The 13,670-nt window shown below is 44.8% G+C and overlaps 1 protein-coding gene across 4 annotated transcripts in view; it reads right to left on the minus strand.

Moving 5' to 3' along the window:
* Positions 1 to 724: 724 nt before the first annotated feature.
* The window catches only part of LRRC8C (leucine rich repeat containing 8 VRAC subunit C), a 38,173-nt gene continuing 25,227 nt past the window's right edge, over positions 725 to 13,670 (minus strand). For all 4 annotated transcript variants that reach the window (XM_088673827.1, XM_035122932.3, XM_088673828.1 and 1 more), the window contains 2 exons: positions 13,397 to 13,538; positions 725 to 7,908 (listed from right to left, as the gene is read on the minus strand). In XM_088673827.1, coding sequence (XP_088529953.1) covers positions 5,638 to 7,908; positions 13,397 to 13,534 — 2,409 coding nt within the window. In that variant the 5' untranslated portion in view covers positions 13,535 to 13,538 and the 3' untranslated portion in view covers positions 725 to 5,637. The remainder of the gene's footprint in view (positions 7,909 to 13,396; positions 13,539 to 13,670) is intronic.

A 13,670-nucleotide genomic window follows, 5' to 3' on the forward strand; every position in this document is an offset into this window, starting at 1 on the left:
CCTATCAGTGGGTGCCAGAGGCCAGAGGTGGGTGGAGGCACCCTCTCCCTTTTGTGCCACACACATGAATTTAAACAAAGCTCTGCATGAGACGTTACCATAGCTGCCAAGTCTCCCGTTTTCCCCGGGAAATCTCCATTTTTTCCAGCTGTTCCTAGCTGAAAAAACGGATTTTTTTTGTTTTCCCCCGGGTTATTCTGGCGCGGCGGCCATTTTGGAACTGGGCGGAACATGCTCAGAAGCGACTTTTGATGCTGCTCTGCCCAGTTCCAAAATGGCTGCAGCGCTACTTCCGGTCTGCTATTTCCGACCCGGTCCCTTATTTCTCTGACAGCAACTTGGCAGGTATGGATGTTACTCACTTTTGAAATAAAGGCATGCAGAAGAAACAGTTTGGTGAAATGAATACCGTTTGCCTCAAAATGCTACATTTAGAACAAACTTTATTTCATCTCCCTGCCCCACTGTGCCTTCTGTAGCATGACAGAACACAAGCTTATGCATTAGAGGGTGAACTGGCAGTATAATGACTCCGGTTTTCGTTTTAAAAACAGCATCAAGATCAAATTCCAGACTGTTTCAGTGCACTTATTTCAACACACTATTTTCATTATGTTGCCCCCCGTTTTTCAAAACCACTACATTTCTCATTCCTGCCCCCCCAGGACAAAACACCCCTTACAACAATTACATCACTACGAATTAAAAATCGATTCAGACTAGATGACCATGATTTGCTGTAATGTTTTATGTGGTTGACTATGGGCAGATATACGATTGTAATATATGAAACAAAATGACGGAATACATATGGCATTTCTCTGTTGACGTAACTTCCTGACCTTGGAAAGAATTAGGAAACTGGCTTTTTCTTAGCAAGAACTTTTCAAATATATCCCGATAACATGATTTTCACAAACACCAAAAGAGTAAATATAAATAAGAAGTCGAACATTCATTTACCTGAGCTTGTATCATGACATTACATGACAATATATATATATTTTAAAAAACCAATAATTTTAAACAATTATAAAACATTAAAAACTGGCGCTAATAGGAACACCTGCAACTTCTGTTTAGAAAAAGAATGTGCTTTAAAATACATACAAGACACTGTTAACCACAAAACCACTTCCGCATCCCAACGGAGGTGGTGTTGTGGGCAGGACCCTTCTGCACTCTTGCGATGGGGCTGGGAGCCCAGCCCCTCGCGTGCAGGGAGTTCCCGCCTACATCACGCCCGGGCTGACCAATAAGGTCAGCTAGGGGGCGGGGCCTCACCCCCCTTTAAACAGAGTGGAGGCGGGAACTCTGCCTCTTTGCCCGCTTCCCCCTCAGCTGTTCGGATCGAATGTGCTGTAAAATACATACAAGACACTGTTAACCACAATAAATGCTTTCAATACACGAGGAAGAGGCATTTTTAGGAAAGCTCACTCCTTAATTCATTCGTTTTGAAGAAACTCCAGAAGCTAATGGAAGTTCTCCAAAGTCAGTGACTAGAGAGCTGTCGTCTGGACTGAATGCGTTCACTGACTGCAGCAGTTTTGGGGATTGGTTCACACAACTGCAAGACCAAGATTCTGGGCTGTATCCAAAGCCAGCCCCACTCAGAGTTGGCCCACTGAAGTTAATGTAAATGCCTACACTGAACAGGACTAGTATTGGCTACAAACCACTGTCTGTACAATGAATGCATGCATTGACCTTCCAGCGTGTGAAGAACATGGCAGGCCCAAATCTCAAAACAAAATACTAATGAAAATGTATTGTGGTTATTCCCATGTCCCTCCATGTAGGGGTGTGGGTGGGTGCAATTGAAATTATTCAACCCCCATTGCAAATTGGGCTTATTATCAAGGTTTGCAGACTTTCCACCGTTTGCAATAAGCAAATCAAACGAAAGCGGAAAGAGCACAACACAATGGATGCTTCAAGTGGTTCCCCCAAATTCAGTTGAAAACGCAACTTATACTGGCTTCTCCAGTCTCACATCTGCAATGGGGGTTGAATAATTTCGATTGCAATTCTCTTTCTCTCTCTCTCTCCCTGTGTGTGTGTATCCAACTAATGTTTGTGTGAACCAGCCCTTATTCACAGGTAGATACAGTGCATATTACCTACAGCGAAGAGTTTGGATTTGATATCCCGCTTTATCACTACCCGAAGGAGTCTCAAAGTGGCTAACATTCTCCTTTCCCTTCCTCCCCCACAACAGACACCCTGTGAGGTGGGTGGGGCTGAGAGACTTCAAAGAAGTGTGACTAGCCCAAGGTCACCCAGCAGCTGCATGTGGAGGAGCAGAGACACAAACCCGACTTCCCAGATTACGAGTCTACCGCTCTTAACCACTACACCACACTGGCTCCCGCAAACACTGATGCAACTTAAGACACAGGTCACATCTATGTCATACACTCAAAGCACTCTTGTGTCACTTGCAGTGTTAGAAACTGAGATATGAAAGCTAGGAGCTAAATGGCGCCTTAAACCGAGGTTGTGGGCGCAACAACGGGATGTCCAGGTGAGCTTTTTTCAATAACAAGAATACAAAGCTGAAAATGAATGAACGGCAGCTAAAATATTATGTTCATTTTCCGCAGGGTCTAGTCCTTCCCCTGCCCACCCCCCTAATATTCTTAAGAGGGTCTCTTCTCTGGTCGTCAGAGAGGGGCTGGGGAGGGGAGGCAGAAAAAGGTCCTCCTTTCTTTCCACTCTGCAGTTTTCATCGGAAATCTTAGGAGCAGCACTGCGCCCAGAGCTCAGAAACTGCTCGTGCTAATGAAATTCCCGGTCGCATAATACGCCTAGAACAATGGGAGTTTTGAACACTGGTCACTTGAACAGTCATGGCTTCCCCCAAAGAATTCTGGGAATGATGGTTTGTTAAGGAGGGCTACAGTTCCCAGGATTCTTTGGGGGAAGCCATGACTGTTCAAGTGGTATAAGAGTGTTGTGTTTGTATGTTGCGGATGTGAATATAAGCAGCACCTTTCAGCTTTACCACTGCTAGATTTTATTGGCGATATGCAGCCAGACCTTGTGGTGGGAGCAAACCATAGTTTAGGGCCACAGCCTCTTCCTCCAATGCTCCCAGCCTTACCATAGCCTCAGATTTCTAATCTACAGCAGGTGACTACAGAAAGTCACTGGTGGAGCAGGCATGTTAAAGGGGCTTACATTTATTAGTAGCGACAGTGCTTTGGTTTACATTAGATTTGTACTTTTAAAAATGAATGTTTTCTTCCTCACAACCCGGTGAACCTCAGAACCGTAGAACGTGCGGTGTTTCGCTTCAACCTCTGACTTGTTTACAGATAAGGATGAAATGAGTTGAATGAAAATCAAAGAGAAGGAGAAAGTTGGCTGGATCAGAGCGTCATCCTAAATTAACTTTGCTGGATTGGGGAGCAGTGATTGTGTATTACGGATAATTGTTCTTATACTTATTTAAAAATAGGCCTCCAGTTTTATGATATGATTGATAGCTAACTTCAATAACAAAAAACCACATTGAATCTTGTGTACTCCACTCACCCGTCCCTCTATAATGCCAATAAAGTTTAAGCAGAAATATCAGATTTTCTCTGTAGCATGACATCTTTTGGTGAAAGTGAGTTCTGTTGAGTTCAGTGTTTTCCTCCCAGGCAAACATGAATACAATCACAACCTTCATTTGGAGAGGTTACAACTTTTCTAATGAGGGCATTTCTAGCCAGACATTGCTTCAGAGTTTGATGGGTAATGTCATAATAATCAATTTATGTCTCTGCCTCCGTTCTATGGTAGGCAGTTCACAATAACACCATCATTCCTTCTCCTCAGGGACCCCTAGATACTGTCATTCCATGAAAGAAGCGAGGGAAATCCCTAATACAATTCTCAACATCTCCACCAACAATAATTTGCAGGGTTCTTTGAGGGGTAAGCCACAACAATTAAGTGGGCATCAATTTGACATCTACGTATATTCTATGGGGTACACCAGTCCTTAAAGAATCGCAAACAGCATTCACGATAGGAAATTCACAAGCGTTTTTCAGCTGATTCATTGGCTACATGATTGTGACTTGCAAAGATCTTCTGACGTACATTGGGGAGAACCAACACTTAAAAAAAGAAGAAGTTAGGACAGGAGAGAAAATTTACACAGTACAGTGGAACCTTGGTTGTCAAATGAAATCTTTTCCGGAAGACTGTTCATCTTCCAAAATGTTCAGCAGCAAAGGGCAGTTGGCAACTTTCATTGAGAAAATTGAAAAACACACCTCGGAATCCGTTCGACTTCCGAGACACATTCGAAAATGGAAGCAATTACTTCCGGGTTTTTGGTGTTCATCTTCCGAAACGTTTGGCTTCCGAGACGCTTGAAAACGGAAGTTCCACTATACACATTACAACCTTTCGTTGGAACACAACCTCTAGTAGAGGGTTCTGACCGTGGCTGGAAATCCCAAAGATGGAAAAGGTTACTCAAAGATTTGGCACCACTACAGAGAGCGGAATCCTAGCCAAAAGCATTATTTTAATAAATTAGAATCTTCAAGGGAACAAGGCTCCTGTTTGCCAGCCATGGCAGCAGAGGTTCGATCCACAGCCACAAAAACAGGATTGACTTATTTTATTGTCAAAATGAAGTCTCTGGAACAGGGAATGAAAGTTACCCACAACTAGGATAAAGAAGAAGAAGAAGAAGAAGAAGAAGAAGAAGAAGAAGAAGAAGAAAGAGGGTACTTGGTGCCTTAGACATGGGGAATCTGTTAGAATGATGCTTGACTCCAAACTCCCATCAATCCTGGACAACATAGTCATCAGTCAGGGATGATGAGAGAATGTCGTTCAGCAACACCTGAAGGGCAACAGGTTCCCCCGTCTTGGATAAGCTGATACACAAAACTGAATCGAATGGCGTAGAGTTGCTATGGCAACTGTACATTCATCTACCTTCACATAGGTAACCTTCATTCAATGCCCTGAAACATACTGACCCTATTTTTGGAGAGAGCCCCCCCTTTTTTTTAAGGCAGACAAGCAACTTGATTTCACTGGTACAAAATGAGAACTACAGAGACCCATTCGTATCAAGGCAAAATAAAAATTCGAACAGTTACAAACACCGTTGGGTGAGGAAAACCAAGTAAAATTTATATATATATATAAAATATACATACACATATACAACCTAGTCCAAAAATGTCCATACAAAGGGACCACTAACATAATAAAAAATAGACTTTAAAGGCATCTTCAGGCTAGCTCGTGATGTACAAGGCATTTGACAGAGACGAGTTTCTGTAAAACAGGGATGAAAAACCTGTGGGCTCCCAGATGCTGCTGAACCACAAAATCCACCATTCCTGGCCACTTGCCATGCTGGCTGGGCATGATGGGAGTTGGAGTCCAAAGTGACTAGAAGGCTGTTGTAGTCTGGGCATCATTTTGTAAAGCACATTTAGGTGGGGTTGGAGACCCCAGACTACGTGGTTTGAAGGCCCTTCCAGGCATGCTCTTTGTTGTGCATTCATCATGATTTCTGCCCATGCTGGCTGGGGCTGATGGGAGTTGGAGTCCTGTAACATCTGGAGGGCCAAAAGTTTCTGCATCCCTGCTGTAAAAGACCTAAGAGGGTTGAGCTTATTCTGCCTTCATCTGCTCCCTGACATCTAAGGGCAAGGTTTCAAACAAGGCGTCTTCGACCAGCAGGCTGCTCCTTTTCAGCGCTCTGCATTCACCGAGTTCATGGGGGAGGAATTCCAGGTGATTTCCTTTGATGTCCAAGTAGGTCAGTAATACCAGGTTCCCAATTTTAGGCGAGAGAACGGACAAGTTGTTCTTCCCAATCTTCAGCGTCTTGAGTTTTTTGCAGAAGTAGAGCTCGTCTGGCACACTCTCCACTTTGTTGCAAGTGATTGAGAAATATTGTAAACTTTGCAGCACCCCAATTTCCGGGGGAATGAACCGGATGTCATTGAAAGACAAGTCTAAGTATCTAATTTTGTTGCAGAGGAAGAGGTGGGATGGGAGGACCTCTATCTTGTTGTGGCTGAAAGAAAGCCGTTCCAGACTGGAGAGCTTCTTTATGTGCTCAGGGATGTAGGTTATACTGTTGTGCCACAGCTTGAGGACAATGAGTTTCCTAAGGTGTTGAAAGCTAACAATTTCCTCTATTGATTTGAGGTTGTTTTCCTTCAGGTCTAATTCCTGGAGGCTGGCAAGACTGAACACAGCATGGGGAATGCGCTCCAAGTCGCAATGCACCAACTCTAGTTCGGTCAAGTTGGCCATTTTCTTCAAGCTGTTGAGCATCACCAGCTTAGTGCCGTCGTTGTGGATGCACATTTTCAGAAGGTGACTCGAAACATCAACCACGGACGGTGGGATTTTGGACAGGTTGCTTTTAATGTACAGAACTTTCAGGTTCTTGAGCTCTCGAAAAGACTCCAAAGTTATATTTTTAGAAATGTCATGGCACAAAGAACCAATCAAGTTCAACTCTTCCAAATTTCTGAGCCCATACATCCAAGGTGGCAGCTCTCGGAAGTCATCAAATTTGACGTTCAAGACTTTCAGATTTTCTTTCAGGAATGCCAAGGCTGCACTGTGGATCTTGGCTGAACATTGGTACAATGAGAGCTCCTGGAGATTATCCAACTGCACAATGGTGGCTGGTATCATGACATTGTTAATTATTTCGAATTTCAACGCTTGAACCTCTGTTATTTCAAAAACCGTGTCGGGAAGTCCGGACAGCATAAAGAGCTGTAGCTCCAAACGGTTATGGGCATTCATCTGCAGTCTTTGCCTCAACTTCTCTGCAGTCCACTCGTTGTTCAGATTAAGTTGTTTCAATTTGTTTTCGCTGACCTCGGAAAGGAACACAGCAAACCTCTTGGAATAAAGTGGGTCATATTGGTCTATCATGTGTAGCATAAACGCAAAGTCATTGCGGACATCTGGGATGTCGTCGATGCCAGTCTCTTGCCGGACATACTCAAAAGAGTATTCTTTGAGCGAGCGGTAAAATAGCCAATACAAAGTGTAAAGGCATGTAAATCCATAGATGCTTACAAAGCACAAATAGCAGAAAGAAAGCTTAGAAAACAGATGCGCCATTGTATGGTTGCAAGAAAAGTTCTTATAACCGGTCATGTCCTGGATATCAACATCGCAGTCTACAGTGAACTGAACCTTTGAAACAAGGGCGCTGTTGTAGGCAATGATGATAAGAAATTTAATCACCTTCAGCACCGTTTGACGAACGTACATCGCGTAGAGCAGGTCCCCTTCCTCAACATGAAGCCGGAACTTCTTCACTTTCTCAAACAACGCTTTGGCCTGTTCTCCTTCCTTTTTATCCAGTGCTCCCGGCGTCCCTTTATCCACAATGAACTTCTCAGGTATGGATCTCAGAGACTGAGCCTGGACCAAAGTTCCCTCTGCGCTAGGTTGGACTGTGTTTGACCTGCCAATGTTGTTCTTCCTGTTGTCCTTCTCTTCCGAGTCTTCTCCAGAGACCTCTGATAAAGCCCTCGTCGTCCAAGGAGAGTCAAAGCACTTCCCCAGGATGGAGATGAAATGTTCGATTTTGGAGCTCGACCCGGGGAATTTGAACCAGAAGTTGCTACACAGCATGAACACCAGAGTGTGGATGAGGACAAGGTAAGGGAAGTATTTTGCGTACCAATGCAGGGCACGCTCGTAGCACATTTGGTTTATGAAGCTGTACTGCTGGAGGTCCAAGTCAGTCTTAAGGCCCTTCATTTCAACGGTGGCAGGAGGTGTGGATGGCTTGGGTGGAAGAAATGGAGTTGTGTCAGAGTCTAGATTTGACATATTGGGAAGGTGAGAATTGGTCTGTGGACGCTGCACGCTTTTTGGAAGGCATATGATCTTATCCTGCATAACCTGCAATGCACACAAACCAAAAAAGTATTTTAAAAAAATTGTACCGCTTTTCTTTAAAGCAAAAGCATGCAATCTGCTTGATCTCAAAGAACAAGGGAATGGTCTACACCAGGGGTCCCCAGACTTACCGGGCTTCGGTCGGCGCGGCGGGCCGGAGGGCGGGGGAGTGCGCGCCCGTGCGCATGCGCACACGCACACGGTCAGGAAAAAAATCGCCGAAAATCGCTTGTGCACATGCGTATGGGCCTCCCCCGACCCGGAAGTGCACCGGAAATGACCTCTTCTGGGTCGGGAGAGGCCCATACACATGCGCACAAAGGATTTTCGGCGATTTTTTTCCGATTTTGAAGACCGCCGCCGCGCCGCGCGCCGTAAGAGCGGGCGGTGGCAGCGGGTGGCGGGGGTCGTCGCGGGCCGGATTGGGAGGCCAATTGGGCCGCATCCGGCCTGGGGGCCATAGTCTGGGGACCCCTGGTCTACACCATACATTTATGACCTGTAGTGCTATCGTAATATTTTGACAAATGACATGTCCCTTACTTGTTGGTACTAGAATCAAGCAGCCGTGGGAATGAACACAGAAACTCACAGTACTGTGCTTCTTTAAATTGCATATTTACAAATAATATATTTTCAGTCTGCTCCAACTCAAGATTTTTGTAGTAGATTGGAGGATCCCCACATTTCTTCTTTCAGGTTATATGAGAGCCAGCGTGGCGCTGTGGTCAAGAGCAGTGTTTCTCATGCATGGGTCCCCAGCTGTTGTTGGACTACAACTCCCATCATCCCCAGCTAGCAGGACCAGTGGTCAGGGATGATAGGAGTTGTAGTCCAACAACAGCCAGGGACCCATGCTTGAGAAACACTGGGTTACAGTGTTGCACTAAGACCTGGGAGGTTACGGTTTTGGTCCCCACTCAGCCATGAAGCTCACGGGGATGACCATGGGCCAGTCACTGTCTCTCAACCTAACCTACTTCACAGGGTGGTTCTGAGGATAAAATGAGGAGGGGGAGAACCATGTACTTGAGCTGCTTGGAGGTCTTGAAGGTTGGGATATAAATGTATCAAATAAATCAATCAGCACCCAAAGCCACCCTGGCTGGCACTGATGGAATCACAAAATAATAGAGTTGGAAGAGAACACAAGGACCATCTAGTTCAATCCCCTGCAAAGCAGGAATCTTTTTTTGCCCAGCATGGGGCTCAAACTCACATCCCTGAGATTAAGAGTCTCATGCTCTACCAACTGAGCTATCCAGGAAGCTGTAGTCCAAAACAAACGGAGGGCCCCAAGTTGGAGCAGGCTGCTCTAAGTCAAACAGCTATTAGGAACCGCTACAATCTACCACCTCTCAGTGGTGTAACATGGGGGGTGGAACCCCCACAGGGTGATTGCCCCAGGTGCAAAATTGTTAGGGGGTGCAAAATGTCAACACCCGGTGCTGCCTCAATACAGCTGCGCTCTTCCGTTGCTTGGCTCCATTGAAAATGCAAACCAGAAAGTGACCTCTCTGGACAACGGAATGCCTCTTCTTTTATTATCTCTGCGGCTGTGATCTCCTGGGTGATGCAGATGCTGTTAGGTAGTTGAATGCACATGCATACTCTATCCATATCCCTCCCATTCCCACACCCTCCGCACAGCCCCGGGAGCTGGCAACCCATGTTATGCTACTGCCACTACTGTGCTGCTGGTGGGAATTGTTCTGTCCACAGAGAGGATGCTCACAGTCCTTTCAAGGCTAATACGCGCAAGACAGATGAGAAGGCTTTGCCAAGGAAGATGTCCACACATGTGGAGAAGCATCTACTTCCCTTCAAAACACAGTGGAGCAATGACTCACCGCATCAGTGCTTATATACGACCACAGTTCTGCGGATGACAAATTTCTTTTTCCATCCCCGGTACAATTAGTCTGGCGCTGTTTCCGAGGACTGCGCAACCCGAAAATGCCTCTGTAATGTACCATTACAGAGTGCTCAAGGCTCCTTGGGTGCTTTCAACTGTCATGTGCCTGACAGGGAACCAGACACCTCGCAGGATTCTACCCTCTAAATTAAATATTTAGCACTGTTATCAATAACAGTGACACCACAGATGATGGATTGGTCTCGGCTACTGGCATTACTTGAGCGATCACAGATTCATGCCAGGAGGGGAAAATCCTCATTGGCTTTGGTTGAAGGCACGGCTTGCTATCTAGAAAGAGCATTTATAAAATAGCAATAGGCAGGAATGCAAATATTTGCATTCTCACATGCCATTTCCCGGAGCTGCGATCGCTTTGCACATTCTGAGTGTGCTTACTTCAGCAAAAAAAAAAGAACTGGCTGGTCGCTTCTTTCCCCAAACGAGATCCTTTTTAAGTATATTCATGCAATAGTTTAAGGATTCGGTAGTGCAAAAAGAAGGAACTGCCAGAGCCAAGAAAGAGGCAGGCAACCACGCCACTAGGTCAAAATGGGCAACCTGAAAACAGCTCAGTTTGTTCCTGAGGGCAGACCTGCAATGTACATTTAAAGCACATTCGGTGCACATTTACAGTGCATAGCTTCCCCCAAAGAAACTGGGAACTGTAGTTTGTTAAGGTTTCTGGGAATTGCAGCACTGTGAGGGTGGAACCACCATTCCCATGATTATTATTTTTTGGCAGGGGAGTCATGTGCTAAAATTAAGCACAGTCTTAATAAAATTAAGCACAATTTAATTAACTATAACAGGGGTTCCCAACAAAATTTTCTCGAGGACCCCTCATCAAGCCGCTATTGTGACAAGGACCCCCATTAATTCCTAATCCTAAAATTAAAAAGTGAGAGCCAAATTAAGAGTCTTTTTATATTTTATATTGATACATTTTTTACAGTTCTTCCTCTTCATCTGTAGGCCTTTGTCGTTTTAACGAACCACTTTTAAACCAACGGTCCATTTTTAACTACGCGAACTGTAGCTTCCGCGAAAAACAACACTTTGTTTACAAACACTACTGTTTCGCAAAGAGGCAGCGCGCGCCAGGGAGGAGGGAGGGGAATGGAGAAGACAGGGTACCTGCGCAGTAGCGCACAAATGAAGCCGACACGCGCAAAGCATCTTGGGGAGGTGAGCGTTAGTAGAATGCGCGTGCTGCCTCTTTGCAAAACAGTAGTGTAAAGCGCCACCTAACGGCATACAGCAGAACTACTGCCTCTATCTAATTCTAGTTTTGCGCTAGACTCTGCTCATGCAGGAAGCGGCCAAAACAAAAAATCTGTTATCATACGAAATATATTTAATATATTTTTTATTCTAATAGCGTCTTGCGGACCCCTCTGGCAAAGCTCGCGGACCCCTGGGGGTCCCCGGACCACCTGTTGGGAACCACTGAACTATAAGATAAACACGGGAACTACAGGGCTGGATCCAGACTTAGTCATACTTATATCAGATCAGACCCATTGAAATCACTGACTTTTGAGACCCCTTCTGCACTACACATTTAAAGCAGCTTCATACCACTTTAAAAATGGCCTTTCTCCCAATTATCCTTTAAATGTAGTTTGTTAAGGGTCAATCATGTTGGGTCTGTCAAGGGTCTGTCATGGATGCTTTAGCTGAGATTCCTTCATTGCAGGGGGTTGGACTAGATGGCCCTTGGGGGTCCCTTCCAACTCTGAGGTTCTAAGTTGTTAGGACAGCCCTATTACCCTCACGGAGCTGCAATTATCAGAGTGGTTTAACAGTCAGTCACTCTTCCCAAGGAACCCTGGGAATTGTAGCTCTTTGAGGGGCAATAGGGGGGTCTAACAACTCTCAGGATCAATAAAAACTACAGTTCCCAGGATTTTTGGAAGAAGCAGAGACGGCTTAAGTTGGTATGATGGGACCTGGCTAACTTGAAATCCCATTTAACTGGGATTAAGCCTTTTTGAATTCAACAGGACTTCTCTGAGCAGACATGGTTAGGATTGTGCTGTCTGTGTGGATCCAACCCAGAAAAGACCGAGAGATGCAAAAGGAAATACGGTATAAACCTCAAGCTGTTGCCTCAAGGGGAATGAATTAGTCTTTCAATGCCTAATATGGTTCAAAAGAACATCTCCCAACTCCCTGAGGTACAGTTTTCCTGGTTCAAGGGGGGCTTCCTCATAATTCTAGCCCAACAGAATGTTACAAAACTTTTGACACTGTTGTAGAGACCACCCTAAACAAGTCCGGACAATCTGATGTTGTTTAAACTTTCAGCAAAACCTTGTGGAATTAATATGAGTTATTAGTTAAAAGGCAAGCCCTTAAGGCTTTCTGTTATTTTGCCTTTCGGGAACATTTATTAATTGGGGGGCATTAAATAAAACAAACACTTCCATGTCATCTCTAAGCAGAACCAAGGGAGAAAAATAAGACCAGAGATTGCCAAATGGGAGAAAGAAGAGGGAGAGAGGCAGAAATGGGTGCTGCTTTTCCCCTTCAAAGAATTAAAGCTATTTAAGAAGGTATCACACACGAAAATGGAGGGAGGGAAAGATAAACTTGGTTTTGCCAAGCAAGAAAATGGATCAGGCTCAAAGCTTCTTAATTGTTTGCGTTTTGACTTGATGGGGAAACGACGAATTCTGAGGTTTTGTTTTGCAACTTTCAGGTGCACTTTGAGAACTTTTAAGTGGAGTGAATTTTAGCAGCAGGGAGCCAAAAAAACTGTGGGCAGGTGTTTTTTTTAAAAAAGAATGTCCATCTGGATTCTGTTCATTGATTAGATTCCAACCTATAAGCACTTTAAAAAAAAAGAGGAAAGTGTTCCATTTAGTAGTTTCTCTCCTGTATTATTTAACCAAGGATTAGTAGTACAGTCGTACCTCGGAAGTCAAACGGAATCCGTTCCAGAAGTCCGTTTGACTTTCAAAACATTCGGAAATCAAGCTGCAGCTTCCGATTGGCTGCAGGAAGCTCCTGCAGCCAATCGGAAGCCATAGAAGCCCTGTCGGATGTTCTGGTTCCAAAGAACGTTCACAAACCAGAACAGTCACTTCCGGGTTTGCAGTGTTTGGGAGCCAAAACGTTTGAGTCGCAAGGTGTTTGTCAACCAAGGTACAACTGTAGTAGTAGTAGTAGTAGTAGTAATAGAAATTCTGACTACAGTGGTCCCTCGACTTACGAATTTAATCCGTTCCGAATGCACATTCCTAGGTCGAAAAGTTTGTACGTAAAAAAAAGTGGTTTCCCATAGGGATGCATTGGAAATGGAAAAATTCGTAAGTCGAGTAAACTGCATCTAAAATTTGTAAGTTGAGAAAACCCCATCTAAATCGCAACGGTTTTCCTTTCGGATGTCAAAAAAACCTGTACGCGTGCAGCCATTTTTTCCCATTCGTAACTCGAAATTTCGTAAGTCGAGTACTTCGGAAGTCAAGGGACCACTGTATCTGTCTTCCACTCTGACCAACTCTGCTAGCACTTGGGAATAGTTTCCCAGCCCTACCTTGGCAGCATCAGATAGCATTCCTGTTTGTTTACCTGCAGCGTGCAACCAAAGACGCCAATCATCAGCATGGCAACGGAAAGGTAGTCTGTAAAGACATCCCACCATGGCTTCAGCACCCGGAAGGCTGGCTGCTGCTCAGAGAACTGGCGGAATTCAGTGATAGGAATCATCGTCCTGAAAGACAGCGAAGGGAGGCAGGGTGAAATGGTTAGGGGGTGTTTCTCATTCTCCTTATTTCATTCCACGTAACTTAAAAAGTGAAAAGATCTGTTTTCCTCCTCTGTTCAATGAGGTCACAGAAATTTG

Source organism: Zootoca vivipara, chromosome 7, assembly GCF_965207765.1.
Source record: "Zootoca vivipara chromosome 7, rZooViv2.hap1.1, whole genome shotgun sequence".
NCBI lineage: Eukaryota > Metazoa > Chordata > Lepidosauria > Squamata > Lacertidae > Zootoca > Zootoca vivipara.